Raw genomic sequence first — 12067 nt, 5'->3', positions numbered from 1 at the left:
GACAGATCTATAAAGCGAAAAGCGTGTAACTGTTGATGGGAAATGATCGATTGTATCTGCATATCCAGCGTAGATTCAGATTGCATTTGATATAATTATGGAACCGTTTTTATATCATTACACGGTATCCCGATTCCCACAAACGATTAAGGATTAAATGCAGAGTTATCACGCGGGATCATTCTCCAAATAATATGCTTTAATATTTGGAGCCATAAGCTCATTAGTGACCATTTTCCTACAATGACCACTCGGACCGTCGAATACGACAAATCTGTTTCGATAGTCAGATTCCAATTCGGAATATTTGGTTGAATAATACGATGCTTGATCGTATTCATGATATAACAATAATAAATTACCTCAAAGCTTTTATTTAATGTTCGTTTCTCTTGATTAATGCGCACAATTTGTGACGGAACAAACCGATTTCGGTTATCTATTTATCAGAATGGCACGTCACTTTATTAAGCGTGTGGTAAATCATCCGATATGCGAAATGGCTTTTGTTCAATCGCAAATATGAAATCCTGAATATGTAAAAGAGGAAATTAGTTGATCAGATGATATCCTCAAAATTTCCTCTCTCCAGATACAAAGAAAGAAAAAATATTATAAGTATAATATGAAAATGATTCTCCTTATCCATTCAAAAAATCTAAGAATGAACAAAAACTTACATTTATGAGGGTTAAACAAGTGATTCTACTGAAGATCAATTTCAATTTCTAGTTTGATTTGTTTTATTCTTCGTAACAGTCGTAACACACTTTATAAAAAACTGACTCAGCTGAATTGTGAACTGAATTTGTGATTTTGCGTTGTTGCATATATTCTCCTCTATCTTGTGCTTTAAGCATAATACCATTTATTTCAGGGTTTCTTGGATTTTTCATTTTTTGTGATCCATAGATTTAAAAACTCTGAACATTCTGAATGAAACCCTAACGATGATAAAAGCTCATTATTAAAAATTTCGAACGAAAATTCAAATTAATCAGTATCTCAAATGACTAAACTTCATGGGACGAAATGACAAACAGTTACCAAATCTAGGAAGTTCAGAATAATTAATGAACAGGAATATATTGCACTATCCTTCGATGTCCTAATGAAGATGGCTCATCAAATGATTACTCAATTCCTTATCTTCACATTTCCTTGATTCCTACGTGAGTATATATACAATATGCAAACGATTAATACCAGTTGATCAGTTTAGGAGGCTCTCAACTATGGCAGGTAGAGTAGAATTTGAAGAAATACGAATAGAAAATTATTTCATCCTGACAAAATTCTTTTTCAGCTTGTTCATCTCAGCAACACGACTTTTCCTGGCAGGATTGTGATGATTTCCAGTTGCCGGAAAATTCCGTATGGTTTGGCACAGACGATGATGGTAGTGATATATTTTGTGGCAAGGCTTGGTGCGATGGGCAAGAACTGCCGGCCAAAATAATCCCTCAAAGGAAGGAATGCAGAGTAATCGATGATGGACGTGAGAGAGTAGTACCGAGATGCAAAAAGGTAGGGGAGTTTAGAAATGGCATCTCCCAGAACTCCCAGAAGGAGGAGCAATGTTCCCATTAAGTTAGATTTGTGTTCTTAGTTTTCTTTGTTCTCAACAGTTTTCTAATTTCCTTCTCGTGATTCATATTCTTCGCTATTTTCCCCCTAAGTTGCTCATTTTCGATACATTCTGATGCAATCTGCTTGTAGGTGCTAGTTTGTCGCGGATCCAACGAAAATCATTGCAGTCGTAGACGGGACCATTGTCATAGACGTCATTGTCATCATAGGGATGACAGTTCTAGCGAGAGTGAAAGAGAAGAGGAGAGTACTACCACTACAACCACTTCGAGTAGAAATGAGAGTAGGTTGCTGATAAGGAGCATAAAGTGCCGAAGTACTGAAACCACCACTATCGTGAAGAAAGCCAAGAAGGTAAATCAAACTTTGAACAAAGATTCAGTAACTGCACAACATCTATTTCTTCCTCATTGTATCTAGAATCTGTTAAAGATGAAATAATATCTTTTCAAGGCACATAAGAAGAAGAGGAGGGACCACCATCACGCCCAATGCTGGGATGAAAGACGCACCCGTATGGTGCCAAAAGTAACTGTTGAACCAAGGGTTCGGTACGTACCAAAGGTCACAATGGAGCGTACTGTGCGTTACGAGCCGGAAACGTACGTTACCAAGGTCTGCTGCGATGACAGCTGCGAACCTTGCGGACCCTGCGAGCCGTGCGATCCGTGCGAGGAAATACTGCCATGTCGGCAGGAATCGAAATGCAAGGAGGCTGTAGTTTGCGATCGTTCAAAGAAGGGAGAGGCTAGATGCGTTCGTCCGACCAAATGCGATCCACCCTCGCCCCAACCCAAGGCCAAGTGCTGGTGAATAACTGGACGAATGGAATGCCGACCGGATTCTATACAGGAAAGCTGTTAAATGGAAATTCCGAATAATATGATATTTTGAATAAAAGTTTTCGAGCATACTCTTTTCTTTCAATGTTAACATAGCAAGTCGAAGGACTCTTATTAGATAATGTGGATAATGTTGAAGTTAGATCAGAGGTGGTGGGTCTATCAGAGTAGTTTCTCCCTACCAGAAGGGGTTTTTTGATTCTTACATATCTATGAAACATGTGATTTTGACCCTGTTGTTCGACTTGTAATCAGAGCTGGACAAAATACAGAATCCACTGCAATTAAAACACGAATTATAGAAATCCATTCCGCAATAATTCAAAATGAGGAATGCAATATAATGACAGCTGACAATATACTTGACAATTTGACGCACACTACATATGTGTAGTGTTGCAATGTTCGAAAATTGACATATTTATTCAGGGAGAGTCTATGAATCGTACAAATATTTCAACAGTAGATTCTTGAGGTCAAAAGAAACGCTTTTTTTCTATACCATTTTTTCGGTTCGGCCCTGATAAAAAGATATAATAGCCATTTTAAGATTTTATAATGAGCTATGCCACCCGTTGAGGAACAAAATTCCCTTAAGAATAACGAGCTGAATCTATGCCACTCCACATCTATGGCTCTTTCAAACAGAGTTGCATTCAGCCAAAGTACCAGATATTTTTCATTTTTGAACATCAAATTACTCGAAAACGGCTCATTATACGAGAAAATATAAAGTATACTTTTATTATACACAACGTTCAAATATTCATTAGATAGCGTCCAACTTGGTTTCAAGAGTTGGGGTTCTTTGAATTTTTGGTATTTTTATGGTACGTAAACGTAATAGGGGGTATTCTTTGTGGGAATAAGAACAAATACTTTAGAACTTTCAAAATATATTTGGCGACGTTTCGCAGATTTTCATCTGCTTTAAAACTCACTTACGTAAACGTAATGATCATAATGAGAAAACTGGAAGACTGGGTGATATCTTGTGACCGAAAAAGATTAATGAAATAAATGAAAAACTGTATTCCGAAATTCATTTCATTCGATAAAACCCTTTGTGAGATAAACTATAAAAATAACACTTTTTTATGGTTTTTCAACTGCCTGTATCTTTAAAACCCAGCCAATTGGGAAAAAATGGTATGAGAAAAAAGTGTTTCGTTTGACCCCAAGATTCTACTGTTGAAATATTTGTACGAGCGGAAGACTCACTCTGGCCTCGGGCTATCCCTCCATAGTAGTCCTTTTTGGGCTTTTTTCTTGTTTTGGATCTTTTTCTTTCTTTTCTGTCAAGTTGCTAGGTATGAACGTGGACGAACGTTCATTTTCGAATTTCCAACTGAAAAAAGTCTCAAACACAAAAATTATCGATCATCATCCAACATCTCAGAAATATCATTGTTTTCTGATTGAATCTGACCTATATGTACATCTTGTATTACGGAGTAATATAAAATAATCAGTCTGTATTGAGTTATTATATTTATTGTTCTTTAAACATGACATCAGAAAATAAGAATAATATGTTATTATTATATATAGATACTGCCTTAATATTTCAATTAAATTAAGAAGGCCTCAAATATTTTTGAAGCAATAATATATTACAAAATATAACAAAGTTGAATAAACAGATTAAAAAGCGCATAAAAGCCATAAGAAACGTTCCTATAAACAGCCTGGTCGTCATCTTGTTGAATCAATGGCATCAATTTCCTCAGAACCACTTTACTTTACGCGATGGGGATTTACTCCTGCATCTATGAGACTGCTTCTTCTCCTCTGAATGTTCAGATATCAAAACAGTCTTGTTTTTCCTGTTAGAACTGCAAGGGTCACATGGTTCGCAAGGCTGACATGGTTCACAAGGCTCACATGGTCTGCACGGTTCGCATGGTTCGCATGGTTCGCAAGGGTTGCAAGGTTCGCAAGGGTTGCAAGGTTCGCATGGTTCGCAAGGGTTGCATGGTTCGCAGGGGCGGCAGGTTTCGGAAGATTCGCGTGATTCACAAGAATCGCAGCATCTCCCTCCACATACTTTGACAGTGTAACGCTCCTGGACGTATCGAACAGTGCGCTCATTTATCACTTTTGGAAAGTATCGAACGCGAGGTTGGACTGTCACTTTGGGCACCATTCTTGTGCGTGTTTCATACCAGCATTCGTTGCCCCCCTTCTTGTGATGATTCTATGAAGAAAAAAAAGTTTGAGCAGATTCGAAAAATTTGATCATTACAAGGACAAATTCCGAAGTGGAAAAATTACCTTAGAGCCTTTCTTCACAATAGTGGTGGTGGATGAGCTACAGCTCTTCACATTCTTCTCCAGAACTTTACTCTCGTTGTTACAACATGTCGATTTTTCAGTGGTAGTGCTTTCTTCCTGGTCAGATTCACTACTGGACGAATCATCGTGGCAGTGACAGGACCTACGCCTATGACAATGATCCCTCCTTCTGTGACAGTTATCACCTTCATCTCTTCTGCATATCAGTACCTGAGGAATTGAAGAAAGTGAAGAAATCCTTTGGAGAAATTCAACATTCAGTTACCTTTCTACAGTTAGGTACTACTCTTTCGCAACCGTTGTCGATAACTTTGCACTCTCTTCTATTCGGGATCACTTTTGCTGGTACTTCTTCACCATCGCACCATGCCTTCCCACAGAAAATATCGCTGCCATCATCGTCTCTTCCGTACCAGACAGAATTCTGTGGTAGTTGAAAATCCTCACAATTTTGCCAGGTGTATTCACCAGGAATTGGACGACACTCTTCAAATATAAAGAAAAAGTAAAAACCTACTACTCTGTACGGAAAATACTCCATTGCGAAAGTATCAGAACAAGAATAAATGACTGGGAAATTGAATCGCTCAGAATTTATGAAAAGAATTGATCTTCATCGCTAATTTACAGAACTTAATACTTTCTGGCATCTTATAAATGTTCTGTATCAAAATTTTCCGAAATATTTTCTTTTATAGTGAAATATATATTTTAATAGTGAGATTTCTTACCAGCCATATTGTTGTCTTGCTCAAAATGAAACTTGAATGATTTGTGGATAACCCCAGCGTCGATTTTATATACATCGAGGGATTATTGTGAAAAAATGAAATTATCATTAATTCTTGATGAATAATCAGATAGGTTGCCAACGATTTATTTGATTAAGATTTATTTGACTAGGAAAAAGCCATTTTTCTCCACAGTGAGTTGTTCCTTATTGTTATCGCTCTAGGAAGTGAAATGCAATGAGTTTCATAGTTTGATGGTAGCTGCTCCGTGTGAAATGCAGTAATATTTGGTTCTATTGCTTTTGATTTGGTGAGCATGTTGTGTTACTCTTATTATTTCAAATTGATTTTTGTCTTCTCACCAGTTTCTTAAACTTAATTCTGTTGGGGTTCAAAAACGTATGAATTAATTCAAGAAAACTGAATCACTGAAATACTTATGAATATTTATTGTTCATAAGATTCATTAAAAATTATCATTTCATTTTGACATTCATCTAACTTTCTAACTATGGACAATATCAACTTATCATGGAGGCAGTGAATCCATAATTAGTACAATTCTTATCATAAATCACTGGTAAACTAATATTTCATAGTTTTTAAAACTCCTCTGCTCACCAGAAATAGTGACGCGAAGTTCACCACTGGAGACCTAAAAAGATATGAGTTAGAAATTAGATCATTTAAACGACAACCTCAACTGTGATGTACCTATAGAATTACATAATACAATTAAGAATTATTGACATTCGAATAGTCCTATCGTTTTTATTTAAGACTAACACCCTGTGCCAGTGGCATACAGGCCAAGGATACTGCTTTGAAACTCAGGGTGAAAAATCCCCCATCACCAAAGTAATGTACAAGTTATAACTAGTCGGACATTTTTCAGAAGAAAAATCCTGGTGAAGTGAGAAGTACGTAGTCGTTATTGATCCTATGAATTTTCATTTACAAAAAATGTTCAAAAATCTCTATTATCACCTGTCCCAAGAAACCATTTTTTCTTCCGATGTATAGATCTGCGCCAACTGTAACAGAATTTGGAGGTATACGACCTTCTTCAACTCGGATCCACATAAGTTGTTTCTGCACAAGAATCTGCAAGAACAGAGCACAATGGTGAAACTTTATAGACTCAATAATTTATGATTTCCATCCATTTTAATCACCAGATGAAGGATATAGGTATTTAAGTACACAGTTCAATAGTTTTTTAACCTGATACTTTGTGACTGGTATTTCTTCACCCTCGTAAAATGCGTAAGCTTCCTCTTTGTTAGGTATCCTTGCTAGTAGTTCATTGCCATCAATATTTGTTCGACCAAGATAGACTTCACTACCATCTGCCTCTAAGCCAGTAAAAGCATTTTGTGGAATATTTTGGCCTATTTCAGAATCTATCCAGTATAAACCCGGTGATGCCGGAGTGAGTCCTGTAGGAGCTTTAATATACACATTCTTGGATCCAGTTGTCTTAGACCTACCACCTCGGGCTGCAAAAATTATTGTTTTATGGCGTAAGGAGATAATATTGTCTGATCGTTAATTTCCGAGATAAGTTTTTGGAATACTCAGTTCATAATCACCGTGTTGCAATATTTGTGGATTTTATTCAAAGATGAATCTTAAGGAAAAAAGTTATATTTCTTGACTATTTCCCTTTATTGGGAATAATTCCATGGATTCATACGATACGGACAGACAGAATAGTTTTCTCTTCGATAAGCTTCTCTTCATGAATCCAATCGCTAAATGATTTTATGAAAAATGGGAGGTTGTAGAAGCTACTGATTCAGCAATCAGCAATAAAGATCTAATAGAAGGCTAAGTAGTACTTACACATTTTTATTTTTACTATGTACCTACTGGGACTGACTATAAAATATCATTGAAATAAATCATATGCTGGTTTAACTGCATTTCCTGTTATCTGATGAGCTGAATTGAACAATGGCAGAATACAATTTACCTATCAAGTATCAACAATGAAAATTGTAGATATCATTCAGATTCGTTGAGTGTTTCGCTTTGATACGCAAAATATTCTTATCCAATTTTGAATGGGAGGTGGCTATTGGAATTCAAATTAAAAGTACCAAAAACGTCCATACAAGGATACTAGCGCCCCTCACAGACCATGTAATACGTGAAGGATCAGGTAATTATTGTTATAAGCTCTGAACCATCAACATGTTCATTGTATTCGTCTAGTAGATCTTAGTAATAGTAATATCAGTGGTAGATGAACTTAGGGAGCATAGCAAGGGTATGATTTGAAAAATTTTCATTAACAAATCAAGCCTTTTATTGTTCTTTGATGTTTCGTTTGAATTATTCCAATAAAAAATTGAATTTCACAATATATAAGAAGGTAAAATGGCCACCAGCCAAAGACATATTTCAATTGTGGAAAAAGTCACTTGTAAACTAGTATTTCATAATCTCTGTATGACATCTCTTGGCCAGCGAATGGGACATAAAGGCAGCCATGTGAAGGATGGACCTGAAAAAGTGTAAAGTAAATTATTTGTTTGAAAAAGTGTAAATTGCATAAACGGACATGATTATTACAGAGCTAGTCAAGATTTCAATCTAGGCAACTACTGAAAAGTATCCACTATTTAATTTTTTTCAGTTTGATTCAGAATTTTGTTGGTGAAACAAATAGAATGATCTTGCATCTTGTGTATCCTATTCATCTTACTCCTAATGTGCTTGTGAGATGATAATATTATATTATCTCACAAACACATCATCATATCTAAATATATATTTAGATTGACATTTTTTCAATGATTCAATGAATTCTGCATTGCAACCTTATACCAAGTAGTATACATACCAACATAGTTCAGTATATATGGTCTGCAATTTTATATCGAATAAAGAAAGTTGTTTCAGACCAAAATGTTCTTACTCTGGAATACGAATTTGGAATTCGTAAAATTATTTGCATACAGAATCTTCGTCAATCATCAATCAATAATTACAAAGCCACTATGGGATAAATTTGAAATTGAAATTACCTTTCCTACAGCCATTGCAGAACCAGCAACTTTCTTTCTTCCCACGTAGAGTTGTTCACCACTTAACGTTCTTCCAGCAGGAACAGCACCTGGTGGTATGTGACCCCCAACATTGTGTATCCAATGCAATTTTTTCTCTACGAGGACCTGGAAGTAATAGAATTTATAATGGCGATAAAATCCATAAATTATTTGAAGGAATCGTGTAGGTGCCAAACTTTAAATGTTTCGTTAAGGAAGTTATTTTGGAGAACTAACCAATAGCTACTGTTGACCAAGACAAAGACAGTAGGCCTCTCTTGCCACTGAGACTATCTATTGTAGCCAATTCAAATATGCTGGTTGAGATGTTGAGAGTGAACATTGTCTGATTCCTTCAGAGGTTTAGGTCTGTTTGTTGCCATTCTATCTAAGCGACTGATATACAAATCGAAAAAATAATTTCTCTAAATTAGCGGTTGATTTGATTTTACTCTTCTAATTTCTAATCATTACCTTATAATCTGTGATTGGTATTTCTCTACCATTATGACACACATAAGCTTCACTCCTTCTAGGAACTATCTTTGCAGGTAATTCGTCTCCTGCAAAATTTGCCAGACCAACGTAAACTTGACTGCCATCTTTGTCTACGCCGCAACAAACGGCATTTGGTGGAATAGGTCGGCCTCTATAGGAGTTGACCCATTGAAGACCAGGAGATCCCATACTCGTGGAACCTGCTGGGTGGACGGGTGGAATTTTCAGAACTCGCTGATCTATAAATAAAATATCAATTTTAAAGTTGTAGCTTGTAGGAGAGTTTGTATCATGTTGAATTTAAACAATTTCCACATGATTGGAAATGAAAATAATTTACTGCAAATTTTTACTTGTTGAAAGTGTTAAAACAGCAATAAAATAGAATGAAATGACCATGTAAGAATTTTTACTTACACATTGGCACTAACTTCTATTTCTGAGCACTAGATAATAATTCATATATTTACTGATTCAACGCATGAACATAATGTTATCTAATGTGCTTGAGTTATCAATAATAGCCATTGTTTATTAGGTGATATTGGATAATTCTCGGTAGAGCAACTGGAGCTAGACTCAATCGATTAAAAAAGTGAATATCCATATCAGTAAGAAGTGCTGGCATAATACTATTTATAATCCAAGCGCAAAGAAGGAAAAGATAGAGAATATAAAATATAACACAAAAATACCAGAAATTAGAAGCTAATTAATCCATTTTTATCTATGCTCGTTTGATATACCATGTAGAAATTAGAACTAACGAAATGGTACTCACCCTTGATAAAATGTTTATTGATTTTTCCACACTATAATGTATTAGTACCTGAACTTTCATCCATCAAAACTCCCGCGAATTTAACTCGTTCATTCCAATGTAACATTCGATAGCGAAGATAAGTAAGTGATGATTCCTCGAAATATCCAGGATGACCCTGAGTAAGCTCAAATGGGATTTCAGTATGCATCGATATGATAAAGACGTTATGAAAGTAGAAGCGCTGCTTTCATTTTCATGCTTGTTCGTCCTGTTTCCTATTTTGGGTCGTACTATAATGTTATACGGCCTGGAAATAGTTTGAATAAACGTCTACATCTGCAGTATTCATGAAGGATTATGTATTCTTCTTGAATTTTATAGATTTATAATGAGTCGAATCAGTCTTCATCTCAATATAGGATCAAAAATGGAATATTTAAATGAGAAGTCGATATTTCAAAAACTATTTAGGGAGATATCATTGAAAAATTAACCGGTTTTCAGGATGAACCCTTTATTAATAAGCAAAATGTGGGGGTTTTACCACCCTTAGTAAGTGATTTCGAGTATGAGTCCATTAGATAAACACACATGGGACAAGGACCACTTATTTATTGGTGTTTCAAAGTCGCTTGACCTATCCGGTTCGCCCTGTATATCATATTGATCCAAATGTGGAATTGAATAGTAAAAAAAGCACCTGAATAATTTGTTTTCAGTTTCACTTCCTGAGATCAATAAACCGAAGAAGAATTTCTGACAGATGGTTGGTAACACATTGTTCTTCGGTTACACTGGCAGGTGGCAGCTCTTCACCTCAGATCACTCTCATTTTTAAAATCGTTCTTGCAGCTAACACTCTGGTTTGCTTACACTATAAGAAATATTCATCCATAGCAAATCAAGATGTACCAGGCTCCATCTTATATTCATTTTCCTGAATCAAGATTAGGGTATTTCTTCTTCACTGTTGGTTTCTTGGGTGCTTTATACTTTACCGATGCATACCACGCAGTAAGTAACAGAGTTAGAAGAGCATGGCGTTACTTAACAGGACAGGAACAAGAAGATCGACAGCATAATCAATGATGTTGCAAGAACATAATATTGAAGTCGTAGTGAAATACTGAAAATTGTAGTGTTACACAGTATGTATGCTGAAGTTAGTTAGGAAGTTTTATATTTGTATTAAATTAATCAAGTGTTATTTGTTTGTCAGAAATTTGTCCAATGAAATAATGTGGAATTTGCGATTTTTTAGTGTAATCCATTCACATTATGTACATGAAAATGTTTTCATTCGATGATCAGTTGAATAAATAATGTGATTTTATTATATTTCTGATTTTCCCATCTGACAGTGTTTTCTATGAATAAATAATAAATACAATCTTCACAACAAATCCGAATCTTTGTTAGGAAAGAAAATAAATTGAAATCAATAAAACAATACTTGAAATTGAAGACAGAGAAATTAAGAGTCGAAATGTTATCTGTTGATAATATATACAAATACAAGGATAAAAAAGCATATGCGATAAGATTTTTTAGTTCCATTTATCTATGGAATTTTGTGTGAATTATTCACTTCTGCATCTGTTCCATGAAATATTATTCTTCTTTCTTTTTCATTTTCAAGATTTTCATCAATAGTCGAGCTAATATTGATATGTTCAGATTGTTATTTGTTTGTTATTATTCACATTTCAATCCTAAGAAACTATCAAGGCAGCCATATCAACCTTTCTTTGAAGAAATATAAACCAGAAATGAAATTATTAGTTCTAGCTATTTCAATTGAAAATCTCTGGATAAATTTTGCATTCAATTTGCGGAAACCTCAAAGAAATTTTCATTTGAACAATTTCAAAGACTCATATAATAGAGAATTTCAACTTTTTTTACAATATTTTTTCCCATTTCATTTCTAAATGGCCCAAAAATAGACGATTAGGTACTAATATTTTCCAGCAAACTTTACGAGATCCTTTATATATTAAAAATGAATTCGAATTTCTTCCTCGCGAAATTAAATTTGATGGGAAGAATTAATTAACGTTGTAACGGCAACAAAAAGTTGTTTACCAACCGTAGAAATGAATAAAATCCAGTCTTATTGAAAAACTTCCACAATGTTTCATCGGCACGAGTATTTGAGTTGGTCTTCAACAACTCTCCGGAACTGTGAAACTTGCCAAGGTTTTATGCGGATAGAATGGGAATTGGGATCTGACATTTTAGACAATGCTTAACGGAGTCCCATCAAAAATAGCAAGTTCTGGCTGCATGAATATG

The 12067-nt window shown here is 35.2% G+C and overlaps 4 protein-coding genes and 1 long non-coding RNA gene across 7 annotated transcripts; 2 read left to right on the top strand and 3 right to left on the bottom strand.

The window, feature by feature from the left end:
• Nucleotides 1-1087: 1087 nt before the first annotated feature.
• On the top strand, nt 1088-2503 carry LOC123311284. Its single transcript, XM_044895167.1, has 4 exons — nt 1088-1242; nt 1307-1527; nt 1720-1944; nt 2044-2503. The coding sequence occupies exons 1-4, from the start codon at nt 1236-1238 to the stop codon at nt 2401-2403; spliced, it is 813 nt and encodes a 270-aa protein (XP_044751102.1). The 5' UTR covers nt 1088-1235; the 3' UTR covers nt 2404-2503.
• Nucleotides 2504-3904: 1401 nt separating this feature from the next.
• LOC123311329 lies at nt 3905-5616 on the bottom strand. The gene is made up of 4 exons (XM_044895226.1): nt 5459-5616; nt 4993-5213; nt 4707-4937; nt 3905-4629 (listed from the first exon to the last, which is right to left on the bottom strand). The coding sequence occupies exons 1-4, from the start codon at nt 5463-5465 to the stop codon at nt 4159-4161; spliced, it is 930 nt and encodes a 309-aa protein (XP_044751161.1). The 5' UTR covers nt 5466-5616; the 3' UTR covers nt 3905-4158.
• Nucleotides 5617-5999: 383 nt separating this feature from the next.
• LOC123311331 lies at nt 6000-7560 on the bottom strand. The gene is made up of 4 exons (XM_044895230.1): nt 7304-7560; nt 6683-6957; nt 6446-6562; nt 6000-6113 (listed from the first exon to the last, which is right to left on the bottom strand). The coding sequence occupies exons 1-4, from the start codon at nt 7305-7307 to the stop codon at nt 6033-6035; spliced, it is 477 nt and encodes a 158-aa protein (XP_044751165.1). The 5' UTR covers nt 7308-7560; the 3' UTR covers nt 6000-6032.
• Nucleotides 7561-7751: 191 nt separating this feature from the next.
• Nucleotides 7752-9922, bottom strand: LOC123311330 (natterin-3-like). 3 transcript variants are annotated; one of them, XM_044895229.1, is made up of 4 exons: nt 9791-9922; nt 8986-9248; nt 8491-8637; nt 7752-7967 (listed from the first exon to the last, which is right to left on the bottom strand). In XM_044895229.1, exons 2-4 carry the CDS (start codon nt 9196-9198, stop codon nt 7881-7883), a joined length of 447 nt encoding a protein of 148 aa, XP_044751164.1. In that variant the 5' UTR covers nt 9199-9248; nt 9791-9922; the 3' UTR covers nt 7752-7880. The 3 variants fall into 3 exon arrangements, with proteins under 3 accessions (XP_044751164.1, XP_044751163.1, XP_044751162.1); XM_044895228.1 differs by lacking the exon at nt 9791-9922 and adding an exon at nt 9427-9568; XM_044895227.1 differs by lacking the exon at nt 9791-9922 and adding an exon at nt 9363-9426.
• Nucleotides 9923-10014: 92 nt separating this feature from the next.
• On the top strand, nt 10015-11105 carry LOC123311333. The gene is made up of 2 exons (XR_006537433.1): nt 10015-10219; nt 10492-11105. It is a non-coding gene; the product is annotated as an uncharacterized LOC123311333 (long non-coding RNA).
• Nucleotides 11106-12067: the final 962 nt, after the last annotated feature.

This window comes from Coccinella septempunctata, chromosome 4, assembly GCF_907165205.1.
Source record: "Coccinella septempunctata chromosome 4, icCocSept1.1, whole genome shotgun sequence".
Classification (NCBI taxonomy): Eukaryota; Metazoa; Arthropoda; class Insecta; order Coleoptera; family Coccinellidae; genus Coccinella; species Coccinella septempunctata.
Note: the sequence above shows the minus strand (reverse complement) of the source record. Positions and strands in the feature narration are given on the sequence as shown.

Coding starts and splice junctions, on each gene's coding strand:
- LOC123311284 (XM_044895167.1), top strand. Junction 1,528..1,719: donor TAGTACCGAGATGCAAAAAG/GTAGGGGAGTTT, acceptor ATCTGCTTGTAG/GTGCTAGTTTGTCGCGGATC. Junction 1,945..2,043: donor TCGTGAAGAAAGCCAAGAAG/GTAAATCAAACT, acceptor TATCTTTTCAAG/GCACATAAGAAGAAGAGGAG.
- LOC123311329 (XM_044895226.1), bottom strand. Junction 4,938..4,992: donor TAGTACCTAACTGTAGAAAG/GTAACTGAATGT, acceptor TCAATTCCTCAG/GTACTGATATGCAGAAGAGA. Junction 4,630..4,706: donor TTGTGAAGAAAGGCTCTAAG/GTAATTTTTCCA, acceptor TTTTCTTCATAG/AATCATCACAAGAAGGGGGG.
- LOC123311331 (XM_044895230.1), bottom strand. Junction 6,563..6,682: donor TACCAGTCACAAAGTATCAG/GTTAAAAAACTA, acceptor CTGTTCTTGCAG/ATTCTTGTGCAGAAACAACT. Junction 6,114..6,445: donor AAAATGGTTTCTTGGGACAG/GTGATAATAGAG, acceptor ATATCTTTTTAG/GTCTCCAGTGGTGAACTTCG.
- LOC123311330 (XM_044895227.1), bottom strand. CDS start 9,408: ATGGTCATTTCATTCTATTTTATTGCTGTTTTAACACTTTCAACAA. Junction 8,638..8,985: donor TACCAATCACAGATTATAAG/GTAATGATTAGA, acceptor TATTACTTCCAG/GTCCTCGTAGAGAAAAAATT. Junction 7,968..8,490: donor CTGCAATGGCTGTAGGAAAG/GTAATTTCAATT, acceptor ACACTTTTTCAG/GTCCATCCTTCACATGGCTG.